This window comes from Emydura macquarii, unplaced genomic scaffold, assembly GCF_026122565.2.
Source record: "Emydura macquarii macquarii isolate MOO-44397 ecotype Brisbane River unplaced genomic scaffold, CSIRO-AGI_Emac_v2 contig_383, whole genome shotgun sequence".
Lineage (NCBI taxonomy): Eukaryota > Metazoa > Chordata > Testudines > Chelidae > Emydura > Emydura macquarii.
In genome coordinates, this window is record NW_027130520.1 from 12,468,500 (window position 1) to 12,495,632 (window position 27,133).

Sequence of the window (27,133 nt, forward strand, 5' to 3'; positions counted from 1 at the left end):
GAGTTTAAATTAATTTTAAAATGAGTCCTTTAGGAAATTTACCACTCTTTGCCAGATACATTTTTGGCCAGAACAATCTTCATAATAGAATAATGAAGACCTTTCAAATTTCCCATATAGTTAAAAATCACTGAAATTTCATACCTGGGCTACAATGTTCTTAAAATTATTATTATTATTGAACTATGTGCCATTACTTTTCAAAACTGAAAGTTTTATCTTCCACAAGGGCTGAAGAGTAGTGTTCTGTTACTGAGAACCTCCCTCTTTCAAAAAGGCTTCATTAGTTCTCAATGAAAGTGAAGCAAAAGTGCCTTTTGAGAAAATGTTCATCCAGGACAGAAATTGTATTCAATAGTCATCAATGTGAATAGTCAGACTGTGCGATATAATGTTGTAAGATAACAACCTCATCTCCATGGCAACTATAGTCAGACTCATTCAAGCAGGCACTGCTTTCACCCACTCAGACATGGATAGATCTCCAATGCAGAAGCACACTGGAAATGTAAAAATCATGCCCATATCCTTGCCTCATCATCACTTCCTTAAAGAACAGAAGTTCTCCTCAACATCTTTGATTCTAGAAGCAGGAAGAACCACACAGCCCCACCCTTGGAAGCTCACGGACCTCGTAGGGATGACTGTATTTCATGGCAGAATAATATCCTTCCCCAAGACAAGTTCAGGTAAAACACCATGACCTCTGACCGTTCACAGCTGACACACTAGCCCCATATTACCTGGACAGAGCAGCGTGGTTCTCAGACAGGCCCAGAGAATTTAAGTATAAAGGCATCTACTTTGAGAATCTGAGAGTTGCTCGGGGTCCGAAATAAGTGTTTGACAAGAACGCTACAGACTACCTACCATGTCAGGACTGCACCCACTCCCCGCAGATGGAGATATTAAAAGACACCCAAAAGTTCCTGCCATCAGCTGAGAGCTAGATAAAAATGTCCGTTACAATAAGGAGCCCACATTTAAAATCTGGGCACTAACATTACAGCACCCAATTTAAAAGGCATTTAGGCCCCCAAAACAAGTACATGAGAAGCTATATGCTTGTTTCGGTGCCCATATGAAGAAATTAATACCCTTGCTTACACATCAAGTATGAAGACTGGGCTTTCTGTACAGTACATTTCTGTGTTTTGGCTAAACAGATGAAGATGAAATTCCTAGGTTTTTATTTATTTTTTGTAGTTCATAATTTTGTTTTACCAGCATCTCTCTCAGGCGGAAAACGTACTCCAAAACTTTAATTACTTTAATCAACTCAACTGGTAGGAAAAAACCCCCACAAAAACACACCACACTCAATCAGTCTTGTATGCTTTGTTGAGCAAATATTACTAACTCAAGTGAATTCAGTCTGTGTGTGGATTACATTACAATTCAAACTTCACACTGAATATGTAGATTATTCTGAAAAATGATTAAAAAGCTGCTTAGTGCCACTATGGTTTAATAACTGTAACTGAGCAGAAGAGTAACATTAGTAGCTAGAATCCTAAATAACCTGACTGACTACATAATGTCAAAGAAGGGAGAACCCAGTTCCCCAAGAAAGTACAACTTGAACCTCTCTATGAGGATTTTGAAGTATTTTTATTTTTAATTTCTTACCATTTCTTCAGAGGTAAGTTGCATCAGACGTTCAGCTATCGCAGAACACTGGGAAGAGTCCATGATGAATTCTCCCCGTGCGTCACCCACTATCAGCTCTGGCCACATTGGTCCTTCATCTTTCTTAATTAGAGTAATCTCCAAACTAAAACACAAATATGGGGTTGGAAGATAAGAATATACTAACATTAAAGATAACATCACTACATTCTCAAGATGACAATCACCAGCTCTAAATGCGGATTTCAGAAGGCAGAAAAAAGGATTAATAATCCAAAAATTAAACCCTGATGATTGCCATTAACCTAATTTTCAATAAAAATTTTTTTTTTCTTTGGTAGTTTCTCCAAAGCACTGTAGTGATATCCATCAGGAAGTCAAAACAAAAACAGATACAGGTGACATCTAGAGGTTTTTTTCATAAATTCCAAGGCCAAAAGAGACCTTTGTGATCATCTAGTTTGATCTCCTGAATAACTTCTCCAAAGTAATTCCTAGACCATACCTTTTAGAAAAAGATTCAAGTTTGATTTAAAAATTGTCAATGAAGGAAAATCCACCAAGATCCTTGGTAAATTGTTCCAATGATTAATTACTCTCACTGTTAAAAATGTATGCCTTATTTCCAGTCTGAATTTGTCTAGCTTCAGATTGCCATTATTGGATCACGTTATACCTTTCTCTGCTAGATTGATGAGCTCATTATTAAATATTTATTCCCCATGTAGGTTCTTATAAACTGTAATCAAGTCACCCCTTACTTTTCTCTTTGTTGAGCTAAATAGATTGAGTTCCGGGAGTCTACCACTATAAGGCAAATTTTCTAATCCTTTCATCTTTCCTGTAGCTCTTCTCTGCACCCTCTTCCAATTTATCAACATTCTTCTTGACTTGTGGACACTAGAACTGGACAAAGTATTCTAAAGCAGTCACACCAGTGCCAAACACAGAAGTAAAATAACCTCTCTGCTGCTGCTTTAGATACCTCTCTTCATGCATCACTGTACTGCATTAGCCCTTTTGGCCAGTGTTGCACTGGAAGCTCATGATCAGCTGATTCTCCACCACAACTCCCAGATCTTTTAGAGAATCACTGCTTCATAGCATAAAGTCCCCCAATCATTTATATTTAGCCATATTAAAATGGCAAAATAATATTAAACACAAAACAATATGCATTTTAATATGGTTAAATATAAATGTATACATCTAGGAACAAAGTATGTAGCCCATACTTACAGACTGGGGGACTCTATGCTAGGAAGCAGCGATTCCACAGAAGATTTGGGGGTTGTGGTGGAGAATCAGTTGATCATGAGCTCCCAAAGCAACCTCTGTGTCTGCGACCTGTCTTCTTTATTATTTGCCACCCCCCCAATTTGTGTGTCATCTGCAAATTATCAGTGATAATTTTATGTTTTCTTCCAGGTCAATGATAAAAATAGTATAGGACCAAGAACTAATCCCTGTGGGACCTCACTAGAAACACACCCGCTCCATGATGATTCCCCATTTTACAATTACACTGAGACTTATCAGTTAGCCAGTTTAATGCACTTAATGTGTGCCATGTTAATTTTATTTCTTTCTATCTTTCTAATCAAATTGTCATGTACTACCAAGTCAAATGCCTTATAGAAGTCTAAGTATGTTACATCAACATCTTAAATCAACTTTGAGACTAACTACTCCAAAGTAGTGATATCCTTACTCTATCACGTATTTATCTACATGGGAATCCTCATTGTTCCTGAGTTTTCATTTTAAATTTAGTTTCATTTAAAGTAGGTATTAAAACTATACATGCACGCATGCACAGAGTAGAACATGAAGTGTAGAGGCACCATCTAATTTAAAACAAAGGTTTAAAATAAAATATCTCTAATGAAATACTTATTTAGAGTTGTTCACTGGGATGACTAATTAAAAGTACACTAACAATGTGCCATTTGGGGTTAATACATCTATTCCTTATGTTTCTTACAGACCTTATAAAACTACAAAACAACTGTCTACTGTCCTGTGCATAAAATTAGTATTCAGAAAGGATGTTAACTGTTTAAAGATAAGTTATGGTAATACATGAAATACAAAAGGTATATTTTGCATAATTAGGATGTGTATTAGTCTGTACTAATAGGAGTTCTAAAACCTGTGAACAACAGCTTTTTTCAAAAACAATTATCAGATAAATAAATTGGAGCTATTGGGTCTAATTCATCATTGTGTGACTATAGTTAGTTACTAAACTGGAATGATATAACTGTGAATCAGGCTCTTTTTATATAAATTTGTGAGATAACGTCTGATCTGCATCTAGTATCCAACAGTAGAAAATGATTTTATAAATGACTGATTATTACATCATAAGGCAAAACTATATAGTGTAGTTTAATGAACATCCTAGTTAATTCACTTCATTTAATAATCAAGCTGGTCAAGATGGAAATTGGATAGCCTTTAAAGAAACTATTATAAATTAACTTGGAATGTAACTTTTATCTGTTTTAAGAAGTTATTATTTAGAACTGTTCATCAGACTAGTATAATGAACAGTAAGTGCAATTTAATATATAAAAATGTATAATTTATTATTAATGAATTATACCTTTTCCATTTCACTAAAAGCCTGAGAAACAGATTCATACAATACAACCTACATGATAATTAGGTCAGTGCCACTGAGTAATTTTTCACCATAGCATTTAATACCAAATTAATTACTGAAATGTCACAGTTTAGTATAAGTGAGTTCAGTGTTTAAAGCCTAGCCCTTTAACTATTCTTTCCTCCCCAAAACTATCATTTGCATAGGATTTGCATCTTCAGGCAAGGGGATGTTAATCAATATTAAGTATAAAAGTATCTGGGATGAGAGGCATCATTAACAAACAAACAAAAATGCCTCTACTGAAAGAAATATCAGAAAAACTACTAGAATGGGATTGACATAGTGTTGCAGAAAATGCCATTCCCTGGTTTTCTTATGAGAACTACTAATACAAACCTTTCTTAGGTACATGTCTAATTATTTCTAAATAAACATTCACATAAACATTCAAATGGAACTAACAGTCAGTTCTGAAAGTCCCTCTCATTTTTAAGGCCTCAATCCTGCAATCACTTACTTACATACATGCTTAACTGTAAGCATGTGAATAGCCCTACTGATATCAGTGAAACTGATGTGCTTAAGTACCTTGGTTGAATAGGGGTCTAAAGCAGCATCTTTGGGCTTGAAATAGTATATGGCAGGGATGGCCAAATTTACTGACCCTCTGAGCCTCATACAACAATCTTCAGAAGTTCGAGAGCCAGGGTGTGCTTGCCAGGTCTTGGGGATTCAGCCTTGTAGTGGGGCTGGCGACTTCTGTCCCACAGAGCACACCTGCCAGGGCTTCAGTCCCACTCCTGCTGAAGCCCTGAGACCCCCTCTCCCTGCAGGGCTGAAGCCCTGAGCTATGGTAGGTGTGCCCCATGGGGTTGAAGCCCTGATATCCCTCTCCCCACTGGGCAGAAGCCTCTAGCCCCACCAACCCAATGCAAGGCAGAAACCCAGAACTCCCCACCCAGTCTGGTAGGCGGAGAGTGCGGGATGTGGGGTGTTCTGCGAGCCACCCTTTAACTGTAAAAGAGCCACATGTGGCTCACGAACGGCGGTTAGGCCACCCCTGGTATATGAGTTAGTATATTTAATAAAAGCTGTGCAGGGGTTTTTGAGTTGGAAGAATGCCTACTCTGCCCTAAGACAATGGCTGGTGAATGGAAAGTAAAAAGCAGAGCACATACTGGCTGACTGCACATCATTGCTACTATATATTTTATTCAGGATCACTAAAATAAAAAAATAAAAAAAAAAAAAGAAAGGAAAAAGAAAAAGAAAAGAAAAAGAAAAAAAAACAGTATTCAAGGTACAGCTAAGACAAAATAAAATGTGAGCTCAGCATCCCCTATGAAACATACAACTAATTCTAAAATGGAAGTTAAGATAGCTTGAAGAGTCATTTTGTAAAGTTATATCTTAGTCAACTCCAACCCATTAGATACAGGAATCACAAGCAAGATATCCTGGAAATAGGCCCACTCAAGATGATTTGGTTAATACACTGCTCTTTTAAGAGTAGTTGGCCAAGAATCCACAACTGAACCACTTTAATACACCATATTAATAACACACAAAGTATCACTACAAAAATCACTGGATGCTCTATGGAATCCAGTGTTCTTAGCGATTACCCTCCTGCAAAAAGCAATATTGACAGATTTTAACTTTTAAATGTACATTTCTATTAACATACAATAGTGATTTTAACTCTACGTGCTTTATGTTGTTTACAGTCAATAACTAATGTTTTTTCATACTAATTTTGTTTTTTCCAGCATTAGGCAATTTTTATTGATGTATCTATTTACCAAAGAGTAAAGGGATTATGTGCTATGGGGCAAGAAAAAGGATTCATGCCCTTGCTTCAATAACTTCTCATTCATCATCGCTGTCAGAAAGGCCATTTTCATCACTAGACACATCAGCAAACAGGTGGCCATGAGTTCAAAGGGAGGCCTAGTCAGTCCTTTTAGTACCATGTTTAGGTCCTACATGGGCGTAGGAAGTCAAGGTTGAGGGAAGAGGTTTATTATACCCTTGAGGAATCTTTTAGTGGTTGGGTGTGACAGCACCCAGTCCCCCTCTACATATTGGTGAAAAGTTGTTATAGCTGCTAGATGGACCCAAAGAGAGCTTAGGGATAAACCTGACTTTTTAAGGGTCAGAGCATAGTCTAGAATGTGTGGAAGAGTCACAGATGTTGGGGAGATTTGTTGGGACATGCACCAAATATGAAACCTGGACCATTTCTGCAGATAAGTATGTCATGTGGAGGACCTTCTACTGTGCAATAGAATTTCTTGTATTTCCCCTGAGCAGGAGCTCTCTAGGTGTTGGAACCAAGCAGTATACCGCACTCCTACCAACCATAAAACAAGCTCAGGACTCCATCTTCTGCTGTACAGAATTTCAAAAACTCATTTAAAAAAGCATAATGGCTAAAGATAATTTTCAAAACTTAAGAAATACTCCTTTTCCATTCAATCACAATTTTTAATATGGATTCTGAATTAACACTAACGTCTGTACTTTAGGAAGACTTCAGATTGCAGTGTTACTGATGGCAAGAATGTGCCCTTTATAAAAATCTTTCATGGATTCAGAGAACGAAATTGGCACAGATTCAGAGAATATAATTTGTGATATAAATTCACATTGTAAACTACACCCGCTTACCACATTGCAGGGTGAGAAGGCGGGGTTGCAGAAGGAAAAGCAATGAGCAGGAGAGCGTAAAATGCAATGAGGAGGCTGGGCCTGTTTATCTATTTTACACTGTCCTATTGGTTGCTTTCCTACTACAGCTCCATCTTTCTGCTCCGCACCCATGGTAATCTATGCCCTTTTATCAACATCTAATTTATAGCACCAATTGTTTAACTTCTCAGTATGATCCGGTAAGCCTAGAATAACACTTCAGAGAATTTCAGGATGTTGAGCAAACGTTATGTAGGGAAGGGTGTCCTGTTTTGTTTTTCTAAATAGGCAATTTCTCAAGATCCAAACTTCACAATGGAGGTGCAAACCAATAGCCATACATTATTTATCTCAAAATGGGATGCTGTTGATACCTAATTGTTTATTTTTCAGTCTGTAATTCACTACTGTTAACTCTGCCTCTCTATTAAGATAGAAATTTGATACTATGACAAGCATAATTAAAAACATTGGTTTAGGTTCATTCCTATTAAACTACCATGCAATTTGCATTAGGGTCCAGCTGCCACCCTGAGCTACTGCCTGCATTAACACATAACCACAATAGCTCACACACAGTAAAAGTGGCAATAAATGCTACCCTTTTATATGGTTAACCTGAGTTACGATATAATAAACAGTTGTATTTGGCTCATGAAAAAAAGATTGGCTTGCTAGAATTCACAGATATTCTGAGAATACCAGTTTTAAAAAAGTTTTCCAATGATATAAACTGAACAATTCGAGTTCACAGTAAGATAGTGTTTTACACCACCAGTCTCATTAATAAAATTTTGAATCCGAACATGACCAAACAACCTCTTAAGATATTCAAATAAAGTTGCATTTCTTGGGGAAAAAGGGCCCAAAAGTCATGAAGTTAAAATCTATAGCTGAACTTTCCCAAAGTTCTGGAAGTGTTAGGAGGTTTCAGATGTCAGGTTTAGTGTTTTATCAGGGCATCTTCACAAACAAGAAAAAGAAAAAAGAAAAAGACCCAGATACATATTAGTTAGCCTCTACTGTTTAGGATCCCAAGGAGAATCAAACAGTTTAAATACCAGGCAGACAATCTAAAGTATGCTTATACAACACAGACAATCCTGGATGAAAGATGCAACAGAAGAATAATTAATATGGAATAATTACCTATATTTTACTTGCTGTATGGTTATTTATGTACATGCTGTAGCTCATTCTTAACTGTTCTAGTAACAGTGTGAAAGATCAATATTGTGCTTCATGGCTGACCTCTAACTGTTCTTAGCCAAAAAACATGCAGTGAGAGGCAGAGCTCTAGCAGCTCGGCAGAAATTTCCCCAAAAGCATCGTGCTTGTGGAGGGGTTGAGGGCAGTACATTCAGTAATACTGAAGAGATGATCCAAAAAGGAACACCTTGCACTATTGTCCCGGGCCTGTTCCTGGGCACCTGACAACACGTATGAAAGTAGAAGTATGACATACCCTAAGTCACCTGGCCATGCTTCTTCAGAGCTGACAAGTACAGTTGGATGCATGAGTCAGGCCAATCCCCCCTGAAAGAGTGCTACAGAACTATTTTGCATGGTTCCTGGCCATGTGTCCAGATGGCTAGGGGAAGGAAAGACTCCCAGTGCACTCTTCTTCCACAGTGCAGCTGTGTAAGACAAGTTAGAATTTAACTCCAATGTTAAAACCACCTCCATATTTCCTATATAAAAATTTCACAGGTAACAGAAATCAGTCAAAAGACCCAGCAAATAGCAATAAAAAAAACAATTTAGGAGGAAGTACAGTTTACAAACATGCAGCAAAGGAACATCTAAAAGTCCTTATATTGAGTTTTCAATAAGTAGGTAAGAACACTTGGAAAGAGTGCTTGACATTTTTTATTTGTCTTGGCAATTGTTTTTGGTCTAAAGCAATCTTCAGAGAACTCAAGGCCAGAAGGGACTCCAGATCATCTAGTCTCACCTGTATATCACAGGCCATCACCACAACCAATACTAAATCCAATAACTGAAATTAGAACAAAGTATTACAACCCATAGGAAACTACAGTATTATGTGCCAGAGGGAGAGAATAGGAGGGATTGAGGTGCATCAGTGCCTGAGGTGGGGAACTACTTAAGGGAGATATACTCAGATAATGCTGGTAAGTAACCCACATACACACACTGCAAAGGAAGGCATAACTTCCCCAAGATCACTGCCAAACTGGACTCCACATATGGTGATCAGCTAGAGCCAGACCATGAGAGCAAGAACCAGGCAGTCAACCACCTGAAAGAGAATGCTCAGTGATGCCTCAGAACTTTGGCCCTCCCTGTCCTATGTCCAGCCTCCAACTGTGGCCATTCCTGAAATGGGGGTGATAGGGAACGCTTCCTGACACGTGGGGGTAGCCAGCTGAAACTCAAACATTGAATCATAGTAGATTAGGGTTGGAAGGGAACTCAGGAGGTCATCTAGTCCAACCCCATGCTCAAAGCAGGACCAACCCCAACTAAATCATCCCAGCCAGGGCTTAGCCAAGCCAGGTCTGAAAATCCTCTAAAGATGGAGATTCCACCACCTCCCTGGGTAACCCATTCCAGTGCTTCACCACTCTCCTAGTGAAAAACATTTTCCTAATATCCAACCTAGACCAACCCCACTGCAACTTGAGACCGTTCCTCCTTGTTCTGTCATCTACTACCATTGAGAACAGCCTAGCTCCATTCTACCTGGACCTCCCTTTCAGGTAGTTAAAGGTTGCTATCAAATCCCCCCATCATTCTTCTCTTTTGCAGACTAAACAAGCCTACTTCCTCAGCCTTTCCTCCTAAGTCATGTGCTCCAGCCTCCTAATCATTTTTGTTGACCTCTGCTGGACTCTCTCCAATTTGTCCACATCCTTTCTGTAGTGGGGGGCCCAAAATTGGACACAATACTCCAAATGTGGCCTCACCAGTGCCAAATAGAGGGGAATAATCACTTCCCTTGATCTGCTGGCAATGCTCCTACTAGTGCAGCCCTATATGTCATTAGCCTTCTTGGCAATAAGTGAACACTGTTGACTCATATCTAGCTTCTTGTCCACTATAACCCAGAGGTCCTTTTCTGTAGAACTGCTGCCTAGCCAGTAGGTCCTCGGTCTGTAGCAGTGCATGGGATTCTTCAGTACTAAGGTGAAGAATTATGCATTTATTCTTGTTCCATCCCATGTACCGACATTCAGACCGTGTTGGTATGCACTCCTTCTGGAGGAGACAGACAAGTCCTCACACAACCTGGAATGGCCACGATTGGTCTTATGTGATCTTTTCCTTGGCATACTCAGAGGGAAGCAACTCATCAGTCTCTTCGAAAAGGTACCAACTCCAGGACATAAAGTGGCAGCTTCCTCAAAACCCAAGGATGACCTCCAATCTAATGTAAGCATCAAAGCTGAACACACCACGTAGCCTGTTCAAGCACCTTCTGCTTTTAGACAAAGATCCCTCATCACCTGAGTTCACCTTATGAATGATTTGCAAATCAAATACCTTTCCTTGCTGTGGGCTTCACCTAAGCACATCAAGTACTCATGTGGAGATCGCTCCCACATACGACGGACATGTTTAAACACTGGTGAGGGCATCACCAGGAAAATACTTAAACTAAAGCTAACTAATACTAAACACTAAGGGTACTAATTAACTGTATACAACTAGAAAAGTAATTAAGAACTAGAGAGGTTGCGAGGTTAGAAACTACACAGACCTCCGACTCCAGCCATGGACAGTAAGAAGGAACTGAGGGGGGTTGGTGCAATGCCTGAGCACTGCCCCACTATGGGTGCTGCTAGGCAAAATTCTCCAGCTCCAGTGCACTGGGCGCACACACACCTAGAGTGGAATACATGGCTGCATCTACATGAAGAACTCTTCCTTCCAAGTGCAGTTTTGAAAATGAAAATGACCATGTTTTGAATAAGGGAAATAATTTCATACTCAGAACAGAATCCACACCTCCACACAAAAACACATTCAGATCAGAAACTATTTTTTCAGATAACTGGCTGAGAGCTGTATTTGCTTCCCAAGCTGCCAAATGTATTCAGTACATTCAAAAACTTAGTTAACCAACAATAAATGGTCTCTTATTGAAGAAAACATGAAGCCCCGGTGTCAGATTATTAGATGATGAATACAGAGGACCAGATTCTGATCTCATGCTGATTCAATGCAAACATTACTTGAGTTGCACTCGATTTAAACCAGCAGCAGAACTGGAAGCACAATCACGTCATGGTGGCTTTTAGAAGAACACTACAGATGTTCTTGGCTGCCCACCTTTGCTCCTGGAACAAAACCTAAAACTAATGACGCTAGTTATTTGGTACCCCATTGATTTGCTTTCTTTTTTCTTGAAAAAGTGTTAAAATTAAAATGTGTGTCAACAATTATTTGACATACACTGCAGTCAGACACTTAATGTAGTATTTTATATTTCAACAAAATTAAGTGCTATGCATAGTACACTCTTGTTAAAAAAATGGAAAGAACACTGAGATCCAAAATATTTGAAGAGTCAGTCAACAGGACAGAACCAGGTAGTAAAGTCAATCTCCAAGATCCAATTATTTTAGAAAAGCAGCAGCAGCAGAACTATCAAATGTAAAACCAAATTATTCCTGAAGATATACATTCATTCAACTCCTCATTTACGGTCAGAATAGATCACCATAATGGTTCCTTTTGGCCTTAGTGTCTATGAAGATACGAATATTAAGAAAGTTGAAAAAATGTTTGAATATTTTTGCCAGGTTTGCTGCAGGTGAAATAACCATTTGGCTCCCAAATTTGTTTTGCTTTAGCTGTCTGATTGAACAGCCTCTTTCCAAACTAAGAGGCTACTAGAGAGCATTTCCCTGTAAGATGTCACTTGAACCTTCGCTCCAAAATGAAAATATTAAAGAATTTTCCATCCCATAAGTAGCCCTCCATTGTATACCATTGTATCAAATTAAACCATTCTGAATAGTGGTTGCTGTGAAAGCACAAAAATTTAGTTCAACAAAAATTCATAAAGAGCTATTAAACCTTGACATTAATGTGTATACATGGCCATTTCATTGTATCTTTTAACTATAACAAAGAAATTGGCTTACAAGCTGAGCCAGTTAAGGCTTTATTGCTTGAAGCTGTATAAGCAGAAAATTTTAAAGAGTTATATTTTTAAGAGGGCAAAAGCCCCAGACTCCCTTTTAGCATATGCATATTGAGCCCACACCATATGCATGTGCAGAAATGAATTGTGGGTGCATATCTGAGTACTTATGCCTCTAACTTCCTAATCTGCACCCACAATTGATCTTTGCTGGTGCAAATTCTGCAGACTATTTGCATCCACAAAACCAAAAAAAACCAGACCCCAAAGAGGCAGCCCTTCAAGTGATTGAAGTCTAAGCCAGGGGTTCTCAAACTTGTTTTACTGGAACCCCCTTTGAAAATATCTCAGGCTGTGACAATTCTTCCCCTCCCCCCGACAAAAGTGATGACCCCCCCAAGCCAAGCCATCCTTTGGGGGGGGGGGGGATGACAGCTTGCGATCCCCCCATAATAACCTCACGACCCCTTGAGGAGTCACGACCCCCAGTTTGAGAACCCATGCTCTAAGTTTCCATTGAAATCCTTGCTCAACAGCTTTCCTGAAGGCAGTTTAGTGAAAAGTGATGAAGACTGAATAAGCTTTTTATTTCAAAATCTTTCTTTTTCCAAAACACCTTATGCACTGATCTTAATAAAGTTCTGCATGTGTCAATTTGAAAGTTTTAAAACCTTTTAATTTCAGAGAGAAAGAATGACTGGAAAGTCATGATACACTTACACATCTGGAACTAATACATGAATAACTTACAGAAGTGTTTCTAGGACCAGGCCCTTTTTGAATAAAGGCCTAATTCTTCTCTAGTTGAAATCAATCACCAAGTTAATATCAACTTTAAAAGATTTTATATGGTGCATGTTGCACAGACTGAACTGGAAAGAAACAAACAGGATTTTTTATAAATAAAACCATACTTTCACTTAATATTTATTAATATGAAAAATAAAATCAACATATAGATTATTAATACCTATTATCTCTAATTATCCATGTGCAGCTTTCATGGTCAATAGATGAATAGAGTTTTCCTTGCACCAAAGGAGGTTGACTTTTCAATGCTACAATGATATGATCAGGAGAAAACTGTACTTGTATATCATCTTTAGTGATGTCTTGTGGAAGATGAACTGTTATTGTCAAATCATCTTCAGTCTGTTGCCAGTAATAGACAGGGTCTACAAATGGAAACATACATAGAAACACAAAGTCAGTTACAAAATGCAAACTATATGGTTGATGGGGGCATAACAGAAATTTGGTAAAGTGTGTGTATTCACCTTCTACTCTGAAAACTTCATTTGAAAGCTATTCTGATGACTTATTAAAGAAAGAAAAAAACACAGTTTACTGGCTACCAGGAGCTATTTGACCAAAATCCACTTGTGTGAGAGTTCTGGAGAGCTGCTTACATTCATGTGCACATTTTAATATGCAGATGCACACTCAGCTGCACAATATAAATATGCACTTGTAGTTTAACATGTCTGAAATGACATTTTTAATTAGTCATAACCTTATGAAATCAATACACACATTCATTCAAATAAGCAAAGGCACTACATCTCAGTAGCACTAAACCCATTCTCTAGGTTCAGCACCTTTTGAGTTATCTTCATGACTCCACAGTAATAGTGGTTCTTTGAGACGCGTTGTCCACACATATTCCACTTCTAATGTATATGTGCCCCGTGTGTGGGGTCTGAATCTTTTTGAATAGTAGTGTTCATTGGGGACACAGGTTGAGAAACTATGCTTTAGATTAAGGCTTCTCAGAGGCCATTTCCTTTTGCTACTGCTGTAAGACCCCTCTTCTCTAGCCATGGTTTGAAATCTAAATTATGGATTAGTTATATCATAAGAACATCATGAGGGCATAAATCTATCACTACAAACATATAGTACTTCATATATACATATAAATGCCTTCCTGTGGCTTTAATCTTGTTTATTTCATACAACAACACTGGGAGCCATTTTGTGTCCTAAATTTGCTCTCTCCCCATTAGGACAAATTAAACAAACAAGCCTGCCCTGCTACAGAAACTCTTAAAATCTATGGACCAAATCTGAAGTCATCCTCTCCCACCCACCAGTTGAAATACCCCTATTAAATGCACCAATATTCTGAACATCTTAACTAGCAATGGAGTTCCCCTCTGCACTGTCTATCTACAGGCAACAACAATCTGCTCATGGGGACTGAACAGATACTACTGATGATTCAGGAGACAAACACACAAAGTCGATTCCTTCATACCCTTTGTGCGCCCCAGAACACACCACCACAGCTCTTTAGAAGGAACTACAGGTTTACCTCTATAAATTTTTCTTATAATGAACAACAACATTAGATTTCTCATATTGTGTCAGATCACTGGATCATTAAGCCAACATCCCAGCTCTTGCAGTGGTTTCAAAGGATAGCAACTCTCTGTCCCTGACCAAAATGATTCATCATCAACTATGGAAAACTGTGAAAGGGGAGAAGAGAGGGAATACTTTCCTAACCCCTGCAGTTGATCAGTTTATTCTCTGACACAAGAAATCTGGTTTTCCCTTATTAGTCTGCTTAACTTCAAGTGTCAGTCATAAAATAATTCAAGTAATTTATTAACAACTGTTCTGAACACATAGTCCAGGCACACTTTGCTATTACCCAACTTATTAACTTGAAACCTTCCTGTGCTAGAGTAATTTATGTACAAAGCAAATAAAATCTTAATTTAAAACAAAAAACCTAAATGTCAGTAAAGTATTGCATGAAACAGAACTCACTGAATTTTAAGAATGTTGTACTACCAAAGGCAACAAATTTTCAGTTCTGGAAAGTTTTTCTAATGCTGGAATTAAAACCCAATCACAATCATTAGATCTTTTAATCTGCATTGACAATGTACACCTCCTCCCCTATCTTTGGAGACTCATCACTTCAAGTGAAAAAGCATTGTATTTTGTATCTTTTGCCTATAAGCACAAAATTCTAATATAAATGCTCCTTTGGCGAATAGTGTGCTGGTATCATTTTATTAAAACTGATGTACACAATTAAGATTTCACATTCAAAAACAGAAGTCGTATCTTATGTAGGGCATTGCTCAAAAGAGATTTTCTGACAAAAAATCAACAATATGTAGGGGTGATTTTCACTCAGTCAGTAGCTTTCTCCTCAGTGAAAATTCCTTATTGGTCCTATAAGGGAAGGATATATTAAGCTAAATATTGATTATTATGGCCAAGAAGAATCCATCTCCATTCACATCTTGGCTCTACGTGCTTCTCATTTCCTACTGCATCTGAGGGGAGCAACTCAAACTAACCATGTTACTTTACTTGATTTCATCTCATCAGCAGTCTGACTTCATTCCCAATTAAGAGCAATTTCCTTATAAAATATGAAAAAGTGTTTGCTGCTTGATTTTATCATGACTTAGTTTCACAACTGAGAAGATGAAATGTGGAGGAAAATATCAATCCCCATTTCACATACCTCTTATTTAAAAAACAAAACAAAACAAAAACAAACATCACACACCTTTCTAGTAGAATTAGCCTGTGCATGTTTCTGACTTCTTTTAGCTATAGCTTTGTGGAAGGGTTGAAATACAAATCAGTGAACCACAGTAAATGGTTTCATGTGAAAATAATCCATATGTTTTCTATGTAATAGCCCACTAATTATCCTGACTGGGATCACCCAATAGGCAAACCAATATGACTAGTTGTAGAAAGAAGAACTTTATTTTTTAAGAGAGGATTTCAAAATGGTTTAGAAGTTATTCATGATGGAGGCAGTAAATTGGCAATCGGTTTAGAAAAGCAAGGGCTACCTAATGAATCTGGGTCTGATCCAAAACCTAAAGAGGGCAGTGAGAAGACTCCGAAAAACTTCACTGGGCTTTGGAACAAGACTTCTGTTCCAAATGGCACAATCACTCAGCATGTTAATGATGAAAACATTTGTAGGATCTTGACTTTTTGTTGAGCTACTGATTGCCCTTCACACCACTGATCTGTGCAGAATGAAGCTGAATTCAAAGAATGTCCTCTTTGCAAAGATACTTACAGGTCAATAATGCTCTCTATTACTATAAGCGCAATACTAACTCTTCATGCAAAGGCAATGAAAGTGTGATCTTTGCATGTCATCTGCAGAGCAAAACACTTCACACACCTCTATGCATAAGGAATCTTCTACCATTAAGAAAGGCAAACACCATATACAAAGATAATTTACATACATAAAGTAACAAATATCTAAATCTTTTTGTTCAGGAAGTAAACATTTACAATAAAATTTAAGGCAATGAAAAAATACTGTCCTAATAGATGTATGGAAATTCATTAAATCATCACAAAATGGAAGCTTGGTCAGATGACTAGGGAGGAGTGTAAAAATACTGCTTGAGCATGCAGGAGTGAAATCAGGAAGACCAAAGCACAACTGGAGTTGCAGCTAGCAAGGGACGTGAACGGTAACAAGAAGGGTTTCTACAGGTATGTCAGCAACAAGAAGGTGGCCAGGGAAAGTGTGGGCCCCTTACAGAACGGGGGAGGCAACCTAATGACAGATGATGTGTAAAAAGCTGATGTACTCAATGCTTTTTTTGCCTCTGTCTTAACAGACCAGGTCACCTCCCAGACTACTGCACTGGGCAGCATAGAATGGGGAAGAGGTGAGCAGTCCTCAGGGCTGAAAGAACAGGTTCAGGACTATTTAGAAAGGCTGGGCATGCACAAGTCCATGTGGCCGGATGAAATGCATCCAAAAGTGCTGAGGGAATTGGTTGATGTGATTGCAGAGCCATTGGCCATTATCTTTGAAAACTCGTGGCGATTGGGAGAGGTCCCTGATGATTGGAAAAAGGCAAATATAGTGCCCATCTTCAAAAAGGGGAAGGAGAAGAAACCGGAGAACTACAGACCAGTCAGCCTCACCTCAATCCCTGGAAGAATCATAGATTAGGTCCTTCAGGAATCCATTTTAAGGCACTTGGAAGGGAGGAAGGTGAGCAGCAGCAGTAAGAATGGATTCACCAAGGGCAAGTCATGCATAACCAACCTGATTGCTTTCTATGATGAAATGACTGGCTCTGTGAATGTGGGAAAGCGGTGGACATGATACACCTTGTCATTAGCAAAGCTTTTGATACAGTCTCCGACAGTATTCTTATCAGCAAGTTAAAGAAGTATTGGTTAGATGAATGGACTATAAGATGGATAGAAAGATGGCTAGATCATCTGGCTCAACAGGTAGTGATCAACGGCTCAATGTCTAGCTTGCAGCCGGTAACAAGCAGAATGCCCCTGGGGTTGGTGCTGGGATTTGTTTCGTTCAACATCTTCGTTAATGATCTGGAGGCTGGAGTTGATTGCACCCTCAGCAAGTTTGCAGATGACACTAAGCTGGGGGACGTGGTAGATACGCTGGACAGTAGGGATAGGATACAGAGTGACCTAGACCAATTGGAGGAATGGGCCAAAAACAATCTGATGAGATTCAACAAGAATAAGTGCAGAATTCTTCACCTTAGAACGGAAGAATCCCATGCACTGCTACAGACCGACGACCTACTGGCTAGACAGCAGCTCTACAGAAAAGGACCTCTCGGTTACAGTGGACAAGAAGCTGGATATGAATCAACAGTGTTCACTTATTGCCAAGAAGGATAACGACACATTGGGCTGCATTAGTAGGAGCATTGCCAGCAGGTCAAGGGAAGTGATTATTCCCCTCTATTTGGCACTGGTGAGGCCACATTTGGAGTATTGTGTCTAATTTTAGGTCCCACACTATAGAAAGGATGTGGACAAATTGGAGAGAGTCCAGCAGAGGTCAACAAAAATGATTAGGAGGCTGGAGCACGACTTAGGAGGAAAGGATGAGGAATTAGGCTTGTTTAGTCTGCAAAAGAGAAGAATGAGGGGGGATTTGATAGCAGCCTTTAACTACCTGAAAGGGAGGTCTAGGTAGGATGGAGCTATGCTGTTCTCAATGGTAGTAGATGATAGAAAAAGGAGGAACGGTCTCAAGTTGCAGTGGGGTTGGTCTAGGTTGGATATTAGGGAAAAGTTTTTCACTAGGAGGGTGGGGAAGCACTGGAATGGGTTACCTAGGGAGGTGGTGAAATCTCCATCTTTAGAGGTTTTTAAGGCCTGGCTTGGCTAAGCCCTGGCTGGGATGATTTAGTTGGGGTTGGTCCCGCTTTGAGCAGGGGGTTGGACTAGATGACCTCCTTAGGTCCCTTTCTATCCTAATCTTCTATGATTCTATGATCTAGCCTTTTTATGATTATTTCATTACAATAAAGAATGGTTGTGTTACAGAAGTCTAGGAAAACATGAGCAGAACAAATATTACCTTTCTTTTTATCTGCTATCTTCCCATCTTCTTTTTCTTCAAGTTGGTTCTTCTCACCCTGCATAAATCTGAAGGGTTTGTAGGAGATAACCATTAGACCATCCCCATCTGGCTCTATAGCTGCATAATGAGGGACTGACTTTCCTTGGAGAACTCTGCGTTTGAAGATTTCATATCTTTGATTATCTGTAAGAGAATACAAAAACAAAAACAGAAAAGTAGCAAAAAAAAATATCAATGATAAATGTGACAAATGTATCATACCTAAAAATAATATACATCCACATCAGTCAATTCATAATATTGTAGCTCTGAAAACAGCAGTTGCCTCTGTCCTCCATACCAGAGATCTCCTACACAAACCTATGTTCAGCAGCAGCACACTGAAACTGATCAGGATTGAAATTAAAGCGCTGCAATTCAGTGCATTTTGGGTTTTCCCACTTATTTTTCTAGCCTCCATCATTAGTCACTACTGGAGACACAATAAATAAAGAACTATGCTATGCTTCCAACAGAATACATTGAGACAAACAGAAGCGTAACATGCTGATGTTTGTTCAAGCATTTCCCACTCATCCTCAGCATCTAAATCCACTCAGCTCAATAGTAGCTAATCACCTTTTGAACAAATCATTGATGTCAGAGAAGCTAGCTAAATATTTTAGGCCTTGTTTAAATTCTCTACAGATCATAATAAATTTATTCTTGATCATTTATCTCCAGTTGTTTTCAATACTCCGCATTTAACTTCTATTTCCTTTAATATGAAACCATTGTACTTGTACTAGGCTATTACCTGACTAATTTAGAAGTCACTGGAAGTTGAAATGTGTTAACAAGGATAGAATATTACTTCTCAAAATACAGTAATGCTATCTGTTTTTAAGACCAGCAAATACACCAATATGGGCAAAGATTTCAGATCTGCAAAGTCTTGCATAACCAAGGCAGTGCTTTAATATAAAGGCTAGTCAGACCTTATACCTATGAAAGCAGTATTAGAGTACATAATGACAGATAAGCTATGTAAGTTCAGGCCTGGTCACTACTTGACTATGAAATGTTCAAGGAAATTAAGATACTATTATAGGAAATAATAAGTCAGTATAGGTATGTCTACACTGCATTGTAAACTTGAGATCAGACTCAGGTTTGAGCCAAAATTCTCATATTGCCTACACTCAGATCTTTCTGACTCAGGTTATCAAGCCCTCAGAACTTAGGTCCTAGAACCCAGAACCCATCTGGGGGGGAATGTGGGTGGGGTCTGAGCCTAAGTCCTGCTGGGACTTGGGTTCAAGCTCTGTCAGTGTGCAGTATGGATGCAGCTCAAGGCAGGTTCCCTAACTCATGTCTGGGAGTTACCCAATGCTATTCCCAGAATCCCCTGGGCTTGTTTCTACCCCAAAACTTCTCACTCGATTCATAAGAACTGAAAGCATCCCCACTTGGTTCAAATACAGTTTATATGCAGCTGCTTGGCATTTAACTTTGCCTTTCCACTCTCACCACTCAGCTGGGAACACATTTAACAGTCTCCTGTGTTTGCTATGACCATCAATAGGTAGAAGTGCTACAAGTGCACTGTTAGCCAATCATAAGGACAGACGAATTCTGATAAATCTTTGCTGGAAGGCGAGCAAGACATTTAACTTTAATAAGTGTGCAAGAAATTATGTGTACAAAGAAATCTCAAAAAAGCTTGTGGCACTGGGGATCACTCTAGACTACCTATCAGAACAGAGAGTGAGTCACATGGCTTAAAATCAACTACCACAGGGCCAGTAATAGTAACAGCATCTCCAAGAACTTGTCTTTTAACTGTTTCTTCTATGAAGAATTTGAGCAGGTTCTGGGACTTCAGTAAGCACTGAGCCCATAATTGTGCATGACAATGCACCTTTTTAATCTCCCAAGTCAGAGGAACTGCCAGAGAAGACCAGCAGCCACTGGATGAAAAGTTTTGCTGCCAGTCAGGGGTCTCCAGAACTATAACGTTCTCTAGTGGCTGCCCTGCCTAAAAGGACAGCAAAATCATAGGCAGTAGAGCACAGAGAATGGCACCCACTCCACACAACCCCAGAGAAAATGGTTTGAAGTCTTGATGCTGAGTGGGTAGAGCTCACAGAATTGTCTGAGCCAAGAAATTTTTGCATGTGAAAAAAACATAAAACCCAATGATAAAAAATAGCATATTTTGACCTTGGGCTGCCATAGCCCCTTCATGTGCAGCAGATGCAATGCAATTTTTTTTTCTTATAACATGTTTTCATTTGCCCTGGAAGGCCATTCCACCTCATAAACTTTAAAGCCAGAAGGGACGGACCATCATGATCATCTAATCTGACCTCCTGCACACTGCAGCCATAGAACCTCACCTACCCACTCCTGACACAGACCCATAACCTCTGGCTGAGTTACTGAAGTCCTCAAATCATAATTTAAAGCCTTCAAGTTACAGAATCTCCACCATTTACACTAGATTAAACCTACAAGTGACCTGTGCCCCACACTGCAGAGTAAGGCAAAAAACAAACAAACAAACAAAAAAAACCCCAAAACCCCAGGGTCTCTGCCAATTTGACCTGGGGAAAAATTTCTTCCTGACCCCAAATATAGTGATCAATTAGACCCTGAGCATATGGGCAAGACATACACAGGCAACCAGGAGCCTTGGGGTGTGAACTGTGCTGCAGTGGGCATAGAGGAAACAAGCCCGAGAAAGTAATGGGTGAAATCCTGCAAAAGGCATACCAGCAGCTAGAATATCAAAGAGACAAAGATGCAAGGCATGGTTAGTAGTGTTGGCAAGGGTGAGAAGAGAGAGGCTGAACTGCATGGAGAGAGATCGGCAGTGCAGTTTTTGGAGCAGGAATGCAAGTTGAGGGAGGAAGATAGAGCGCACAGAAAGAATTGTGAGAGATCATGCTCATGGCAACAAGACTGCAGGCTCCAGCTCCGGTTGTACTCCTGCTATAGCCCCAATGCTAGCATGTCCTGCTCATGCAGCCTTTGGACAACACTGGGCTTGGGTAGTCGATGTTACAAGGAATGAACTGTAGTTGGAATTGCCAAATAAACCCTCTACAGTCCTTAACTCCACTCCACTCCAGCAGCAGCCTGTGCACATGAAATGTACTAGAAGGGCCAAGGAAAACAGAGACAGTGGTACTGAACAGACCTTAAGTGTTTTGCACTACTGTGCACTGCATTTCCACCAATCCACTGTTCAGTGGGTTTTGCACTGTTTTTATTTGTTCTATTGTAAGTTTTGCTGGCAGCTAATCCGCCCATCAGGTTTTTAATATTGCAAGTTTGTTACATGCCTGTTTTCAAATAAAGTGCTTCATATGCACAAAAAATGTCATTATCATGGTTTGTTACATTTACTTTGGAGGAATTTCATCACAGTAATCCATAAAATGTACTTTGAGTTTAAACAACATGCATAAAAATCCTCATAAATTTCAAAGTATCAATCACATAAGTATACAGCCAGCTTTTATAAACCAGCATGAAAATTTTCACACATACCATGACAGTCAGTCAAACTGTGATGAGGTAGATGACTTGAATACACAAAATGCATAATGCAAATTCAGAAACACTACCTTCCAAATTTGGCCCACACCTATGAGATGACTGTGGCACAGTTACAAGTATTATTTCATTCCCTATTCACTCATATTACTGTACATATATACATAAATTATTTCATTGCCCCAATCCATTGGACCATGCATATCCTTTATGTGAGTAGACAAAGCATCCCTGATTTCTGTTGCATGTGTGGATTCAGAGCCCCAATTCTGATTATAACATGTGGGCTTAAAATAATATTTTTAAATAATATTTTTTTAAAAAATTCACTAAATTATATTCTGTTTACCTAAATCCCCACCACTAGAGGCCTGATAGATTTGGAAATAGTATTCTTCACTGGCTATCCTAAACTGTTGTGGAGTGTTGCTGAGCACTATTAGACAGCCAGCACATTTCTTCACACAAGTACCTGCATCTCAGGAGTAAGCAAAGCGATTCCTGCCAATGTAGCAGTTGTACAATGACTGAGGATCCTCTGGAATCAAGGTACTATAAAAAATACACAATCACTATAACTGTGAGGCAGTGTGACTTACTGGTGTAATAACGAGGCCAGAAGCCAAACAATTCTCAAGTTGTAATCCCAACTGTGTCCCCTCAAGCAATTCACCTGTTTGACTCAGACTCCCATCAATAAAATAGGAATAATAATATTATTTACCTACTTCAACAGGACATAGAAGCAATAATTAGTGTTAGCAATTTACTTTGAAAAAATGTAAAGCACTACTTGTAAATGCCAAGCATTAAAGTTGTACTAACAGTTGCATAACAAAACCATATTGAGGTTTATGATAAAAAGCACTACAGAAGAACTAGGTCATTATTATTAATTTATTTTTACAGGTGTTCATCATAATGTACTGCCCCAGGATAGAGCCTAGCATACAAGATCTTAGCAATGATGCTCCCTCCCCCACGTCACTTCTCTAAATAATTAGTTAACTTTAAACCAACAGCCGAAAGCTTATGCTGTTGCACAGGTATAATTTGTAAAGCCATATGTTAAAAAGCCAAAAATGGCTGAAAACTTAATAACTGGACTGTAACAAACCATGAATCCCAGTGATGATTGAAGCTGGTGATATTCTAAACAAAAAGAGTTCTCAAGCATGCTTGCAGCAGTTTCCATTATGTCACACTGACTTAGGCTTGGTCTACTATGAAGAGCTAGTCAACCCGGCATGTTGCTCAGGGGTGTGAAAAATCCACAAGCAAAATTAAAATGATCCAACCTTCAGTGTAGACAGAGCTAGGACAATGGAAGAATTCTTCCACTGACCTAGCTACCGCCTCTCGGGAAGGTGGATTACCTACGCTGACCGAAGAACGTCTGCCATCAGTGTAGTCAGTGTCTATGCTGAAGTGCTGCAGCTGTAGCTTCCCGAACATTGACAAGCCCTCAGATATTCAGTGACATGTGAGGTTATTGTGCGTGTGATGGATGTGTTGATTTGTGTTGAGATTGTGCTGGGAGATGTGTTGATTGGTGTCGGTGATGGCTGGGTGCTGGGTATGGCCACTGAGCCACATAATCTGCCATCTGTGCAGTCTCCCTCATACAGCCAATGAAATTGTTGTAATAAAATAAGCTGTAGAGTAAGAATGGGAATTGGTTGAGTTACCTCTGATATCACAATGGTTAAAACTCTTGGTGTGGCATAGGAACATGCTTTTCTGAGGCTGTACACAACATGGGTGTAATTCATAAAGTCAAAATGGCTGAGAATTTAAAAATTGTATAGTAACAGACTGTGAAACGCAGTGATGATTCCACCTAGTGATACTCCGAACAAAACAAAACAAAAAGCTCTCAAACATGCTTGTAGTTGCTTCCGTTGCATCATATTAACTCAACGTTCATTCTAGGCTTCAGAGTGACAATCCTGGATTCTTATTATATAAATTATACTACAGTAAAAACATGAAGCATCCATAGTGGTTACTAGATAAACATGCTGTCATCTGATTAGCAAAGAACGTCTCAGGTGTCTAACAAAATTTACAAAACCTACCAAGCAACTGGACCATAAACTAATGATATTTGGTAGTATTGAAAACAAAAAAACCACAAAACAAAAACAAGCACCACACACACTGTTCATTTGCACATAAGGCAGCCAGAACTCTGACAAATTCTCATTTGGACACTTGTTTAATCCTGGATTTATGGTTAAGACCCTGTAGGTTAATGCTTAACTAGAACTGGCTTCCCCAAGCCACTTCTCCTCTTCTTCCATCTCTTAGCCATGCTATTTTTGTGCCATTTCTCCATTGGGACACATCTGATACACAGAGAAGTATCAGAGATACATTTTGACTCAGACACAGGGTGCATCAGATACCTAGAAACAGAAGGTTCACAACCTAAACTTGGTATTTCCTGACTTTTTATTGGTTTCTATTAGATTTCACACATCCTCAGTTTTATATAGATTTAATGTACACAAATCATATATGAGGGAGTGTGAATCAACATTCCTTATGAAAGGATAGACAAACTTTTTCCCCTAACAGACAACAAATATAAATGTTATTGATAATTTCCAAACAAGAAAAAATGTACACACCAAACAGTAGCTATGTCTACACACTTCAATGTGTCATATCTAGATTTAGATCTACATTTCTCTCAGTCTACCAAAGTAGTGATATGAATACATTTTCAAACATAGATAGCCCCATATATGAGTAGTATAATTAATAAGAAAAAGAAAAGTATCCTATAATATTTAAGAGAAAAAGATAAATACACGTATACTGTTAAAATGTGATTAAATAGCAGTAGTTCCTGATATAAAACATTAAATCAAGTTTTATAGTTCCCTCTAAAAAGGACAACATTGTAATATCTGTTCTAAGTTTGAGAATTTAATTGCTTACATATTAAAAATTTGGTTGCCAGATTATAATTTCTCTTATTTATTTTGCTGCATATGGAAGATTGTAATTTAGTTTTTTAATGATTAATCTCACCTTTTCTATCACTGAACTTTATAATTACAAAACAAATCATAAAAACAATTCTTAATGCAAAGTTAAAGGTGGAATGGTGCTAATCTAGTGCAACACACACTCAGGAAATGAAAAAAGTAAGTATCAACAAGAACATAAGCATGGCCATGTTGCACAAGGAAAGTGTATGTAATATGGCCAAGTTAACTAACATCTGTATTTCCTGGCCTCAATGAAGCATGCACACTTTTTGAGTGCAACAACAATACTCTTAAAGAAGTGCATAGTTAACAGAGCCAGTAGAGCAGTACAGAATTTATAAACTCTGTACTGGTGCATCTGAACTCAGCCAGAAGCAGCTGGCAACCTGTTTCCCACCAGGACAAGGGAACCAGTTGTTAGCCTCAATCGTCCTTACCTAGGCAGGGGAATTAGAGGTGCCTGTGGATCACAGGCCAGCCAGAGAGTAGCTTGAGGATATAACACACTGACCACAAAACAACACAACACTAGTGGAATTCAGGCAGAATGAAAAATTGACTAAGATAACCAGAAGGTGCAAACATTCAGATGAAAAGATAAGGGCTGGACAAAGAACATGCATCATCTGAGCAGTGTTCATGAGGGCAGCATGTCTGTCCTGAAGGGCAAACCTCATAACTAAATGAAGTCTTCTGCAGATGTTCTGCAAACAGTTTTCAAGTGATCATTATATTGTTCGACCAAAATCACCTGTGAAGGAGGAGTTCCCAGCAAGGTTTCTGTATTGCCTCTATTCAACTTCATTTGGATTTATTTATTTGTTTATTTTAATCTACAAATCAGGTGCAGCCATCACTTTGAATTGTGATATATTTTAAAAGAGAAATATTGTTAGTTCTTTAAAATTTAAGTTTGCTTTTTGAAACCTCTGTTATTTCTGTATTGATTTTAATTAGAAAATGTCACCTGTTTATCATTACCTTTCAAGGATGGGAAGGGTTTCCAGTAACCAGGGTCTTCAATCAACAGCATCAAATGATACAGAAATGAAACAAATATCCCAGGATAGTTTGAAACTCACTGCAGACTCTATCTATATCAGTCTCAATTTCAGCTGCTTTATCACTCTTGAATTTATTCACCAAAGGAAACTTAACAAGATTTCCTTTTCAATGCAAGCTTTCCCTTATCAAAACTCTAAGATTTCACGTAAATGCAATCTCTCTGTGCATTAAGGTGGCAGGGCAGTCTGTCATTCTTGTAAACTTCAAATTCATAGAGGCATGCAGAAACATTCACCAAATCAATGAGACATTCATTTAACATCCCAGGAGTTCAGAGTCTAAGCTGCTGCTGCCTTTTTTTTTTTTTTTTTTTTAAATAAAATGAAAAGAAAACAACTGGGCTATGGATTCCCACAGCTCAAAAGCACACAATGGTACTGAGCATTTTGACAGGTACTGGATTCATGTGGGTGGATAGTACAAACAGTAAGAGCGATATCCCCAATGTAGAATGCATGTTGATGGGAATGAACTGAGTAAAGGCTACGGACGTAAGTGCATAAACATTCACTTATTTATACAATCAACTAGTGACATTGAACATTTTCATCTAAATAATTTTATGACTAATGTTAAAATATCATGTATCAGGGTTTTTAAAATTAATGTTTTTAAAGCACTTTGAAAGCATAAGGCATTATATAAGTGCTAAGCTGTTCAAGTTTACAGTGCCTAACTTCCAAGTCAAAAGGACTGATAACTAATTATTGCTGTTTTGAGACTTTTTTGTTGATAAAAACCTTATTACACAGAAAATTTGGAATTATACCTTCTGTTACCCAGCTACAGTAAGGTAAATAATATAAATGGCTCTTTGAAAGAGAAGCAAAACCTATTTTGAGGCATACGGTCCATGTATCATCTACAGTAGAGCTGGTCAAAATTTTGAAAAATGACTTTTTATAAAAAAATAAAGTTTACTGCAGAAAAATTTCATTTGGCAAGGAATTCTGGTTTTCTGACAAAATCAAACCAAAACTGTTTGGTTTTTCAAAACTGATTTTTTTTTTTTCAAGTTACTCATTAAAAAAAATTAAAGAAACTTCAAAATTTTCAGAAAAAAAATTGGTATTTTCAACTGGCTCTAATCTAGAGCCCTCTTGCAGAATCTTTTCTCAAAGGTA

At 38.5% G+C, this 27,133-nt stretch overlaps 1 protein-coding gene across 2 annotated transcripts in view; it reads right to left on the reverse strand.

Moving 5' to 3' along the window:
• NUDCD1 (NudC domain containing 1) overlaps nt 1-27,133 on the reverse strand; it is a 139,204-nt gene that overhangs the window by 47,818 nt on the left and 64,253 nt on the right. For both annotated transcript variants that reach the window (XM_067537396.1, XM_067537395.1), the window contains exons 5-7: nt 18,403-18,588; nt 13,015-13,219; nt 1,630-1,774 (exon numbers count right to left, since the gene is read on the reverse strand). In XM_067537396.1, coding sequence (XP_067393497.1) covers nt 1,630-1,774; nt 13,015-13,219; nt 18,403-18,588 — 536 coding nt within the window. The remainder of the gene's footprint in view (nt 1-1,629; nt 1,775-13,014; nt 13,220-18,402; nt 18,589-27,133) is intronic.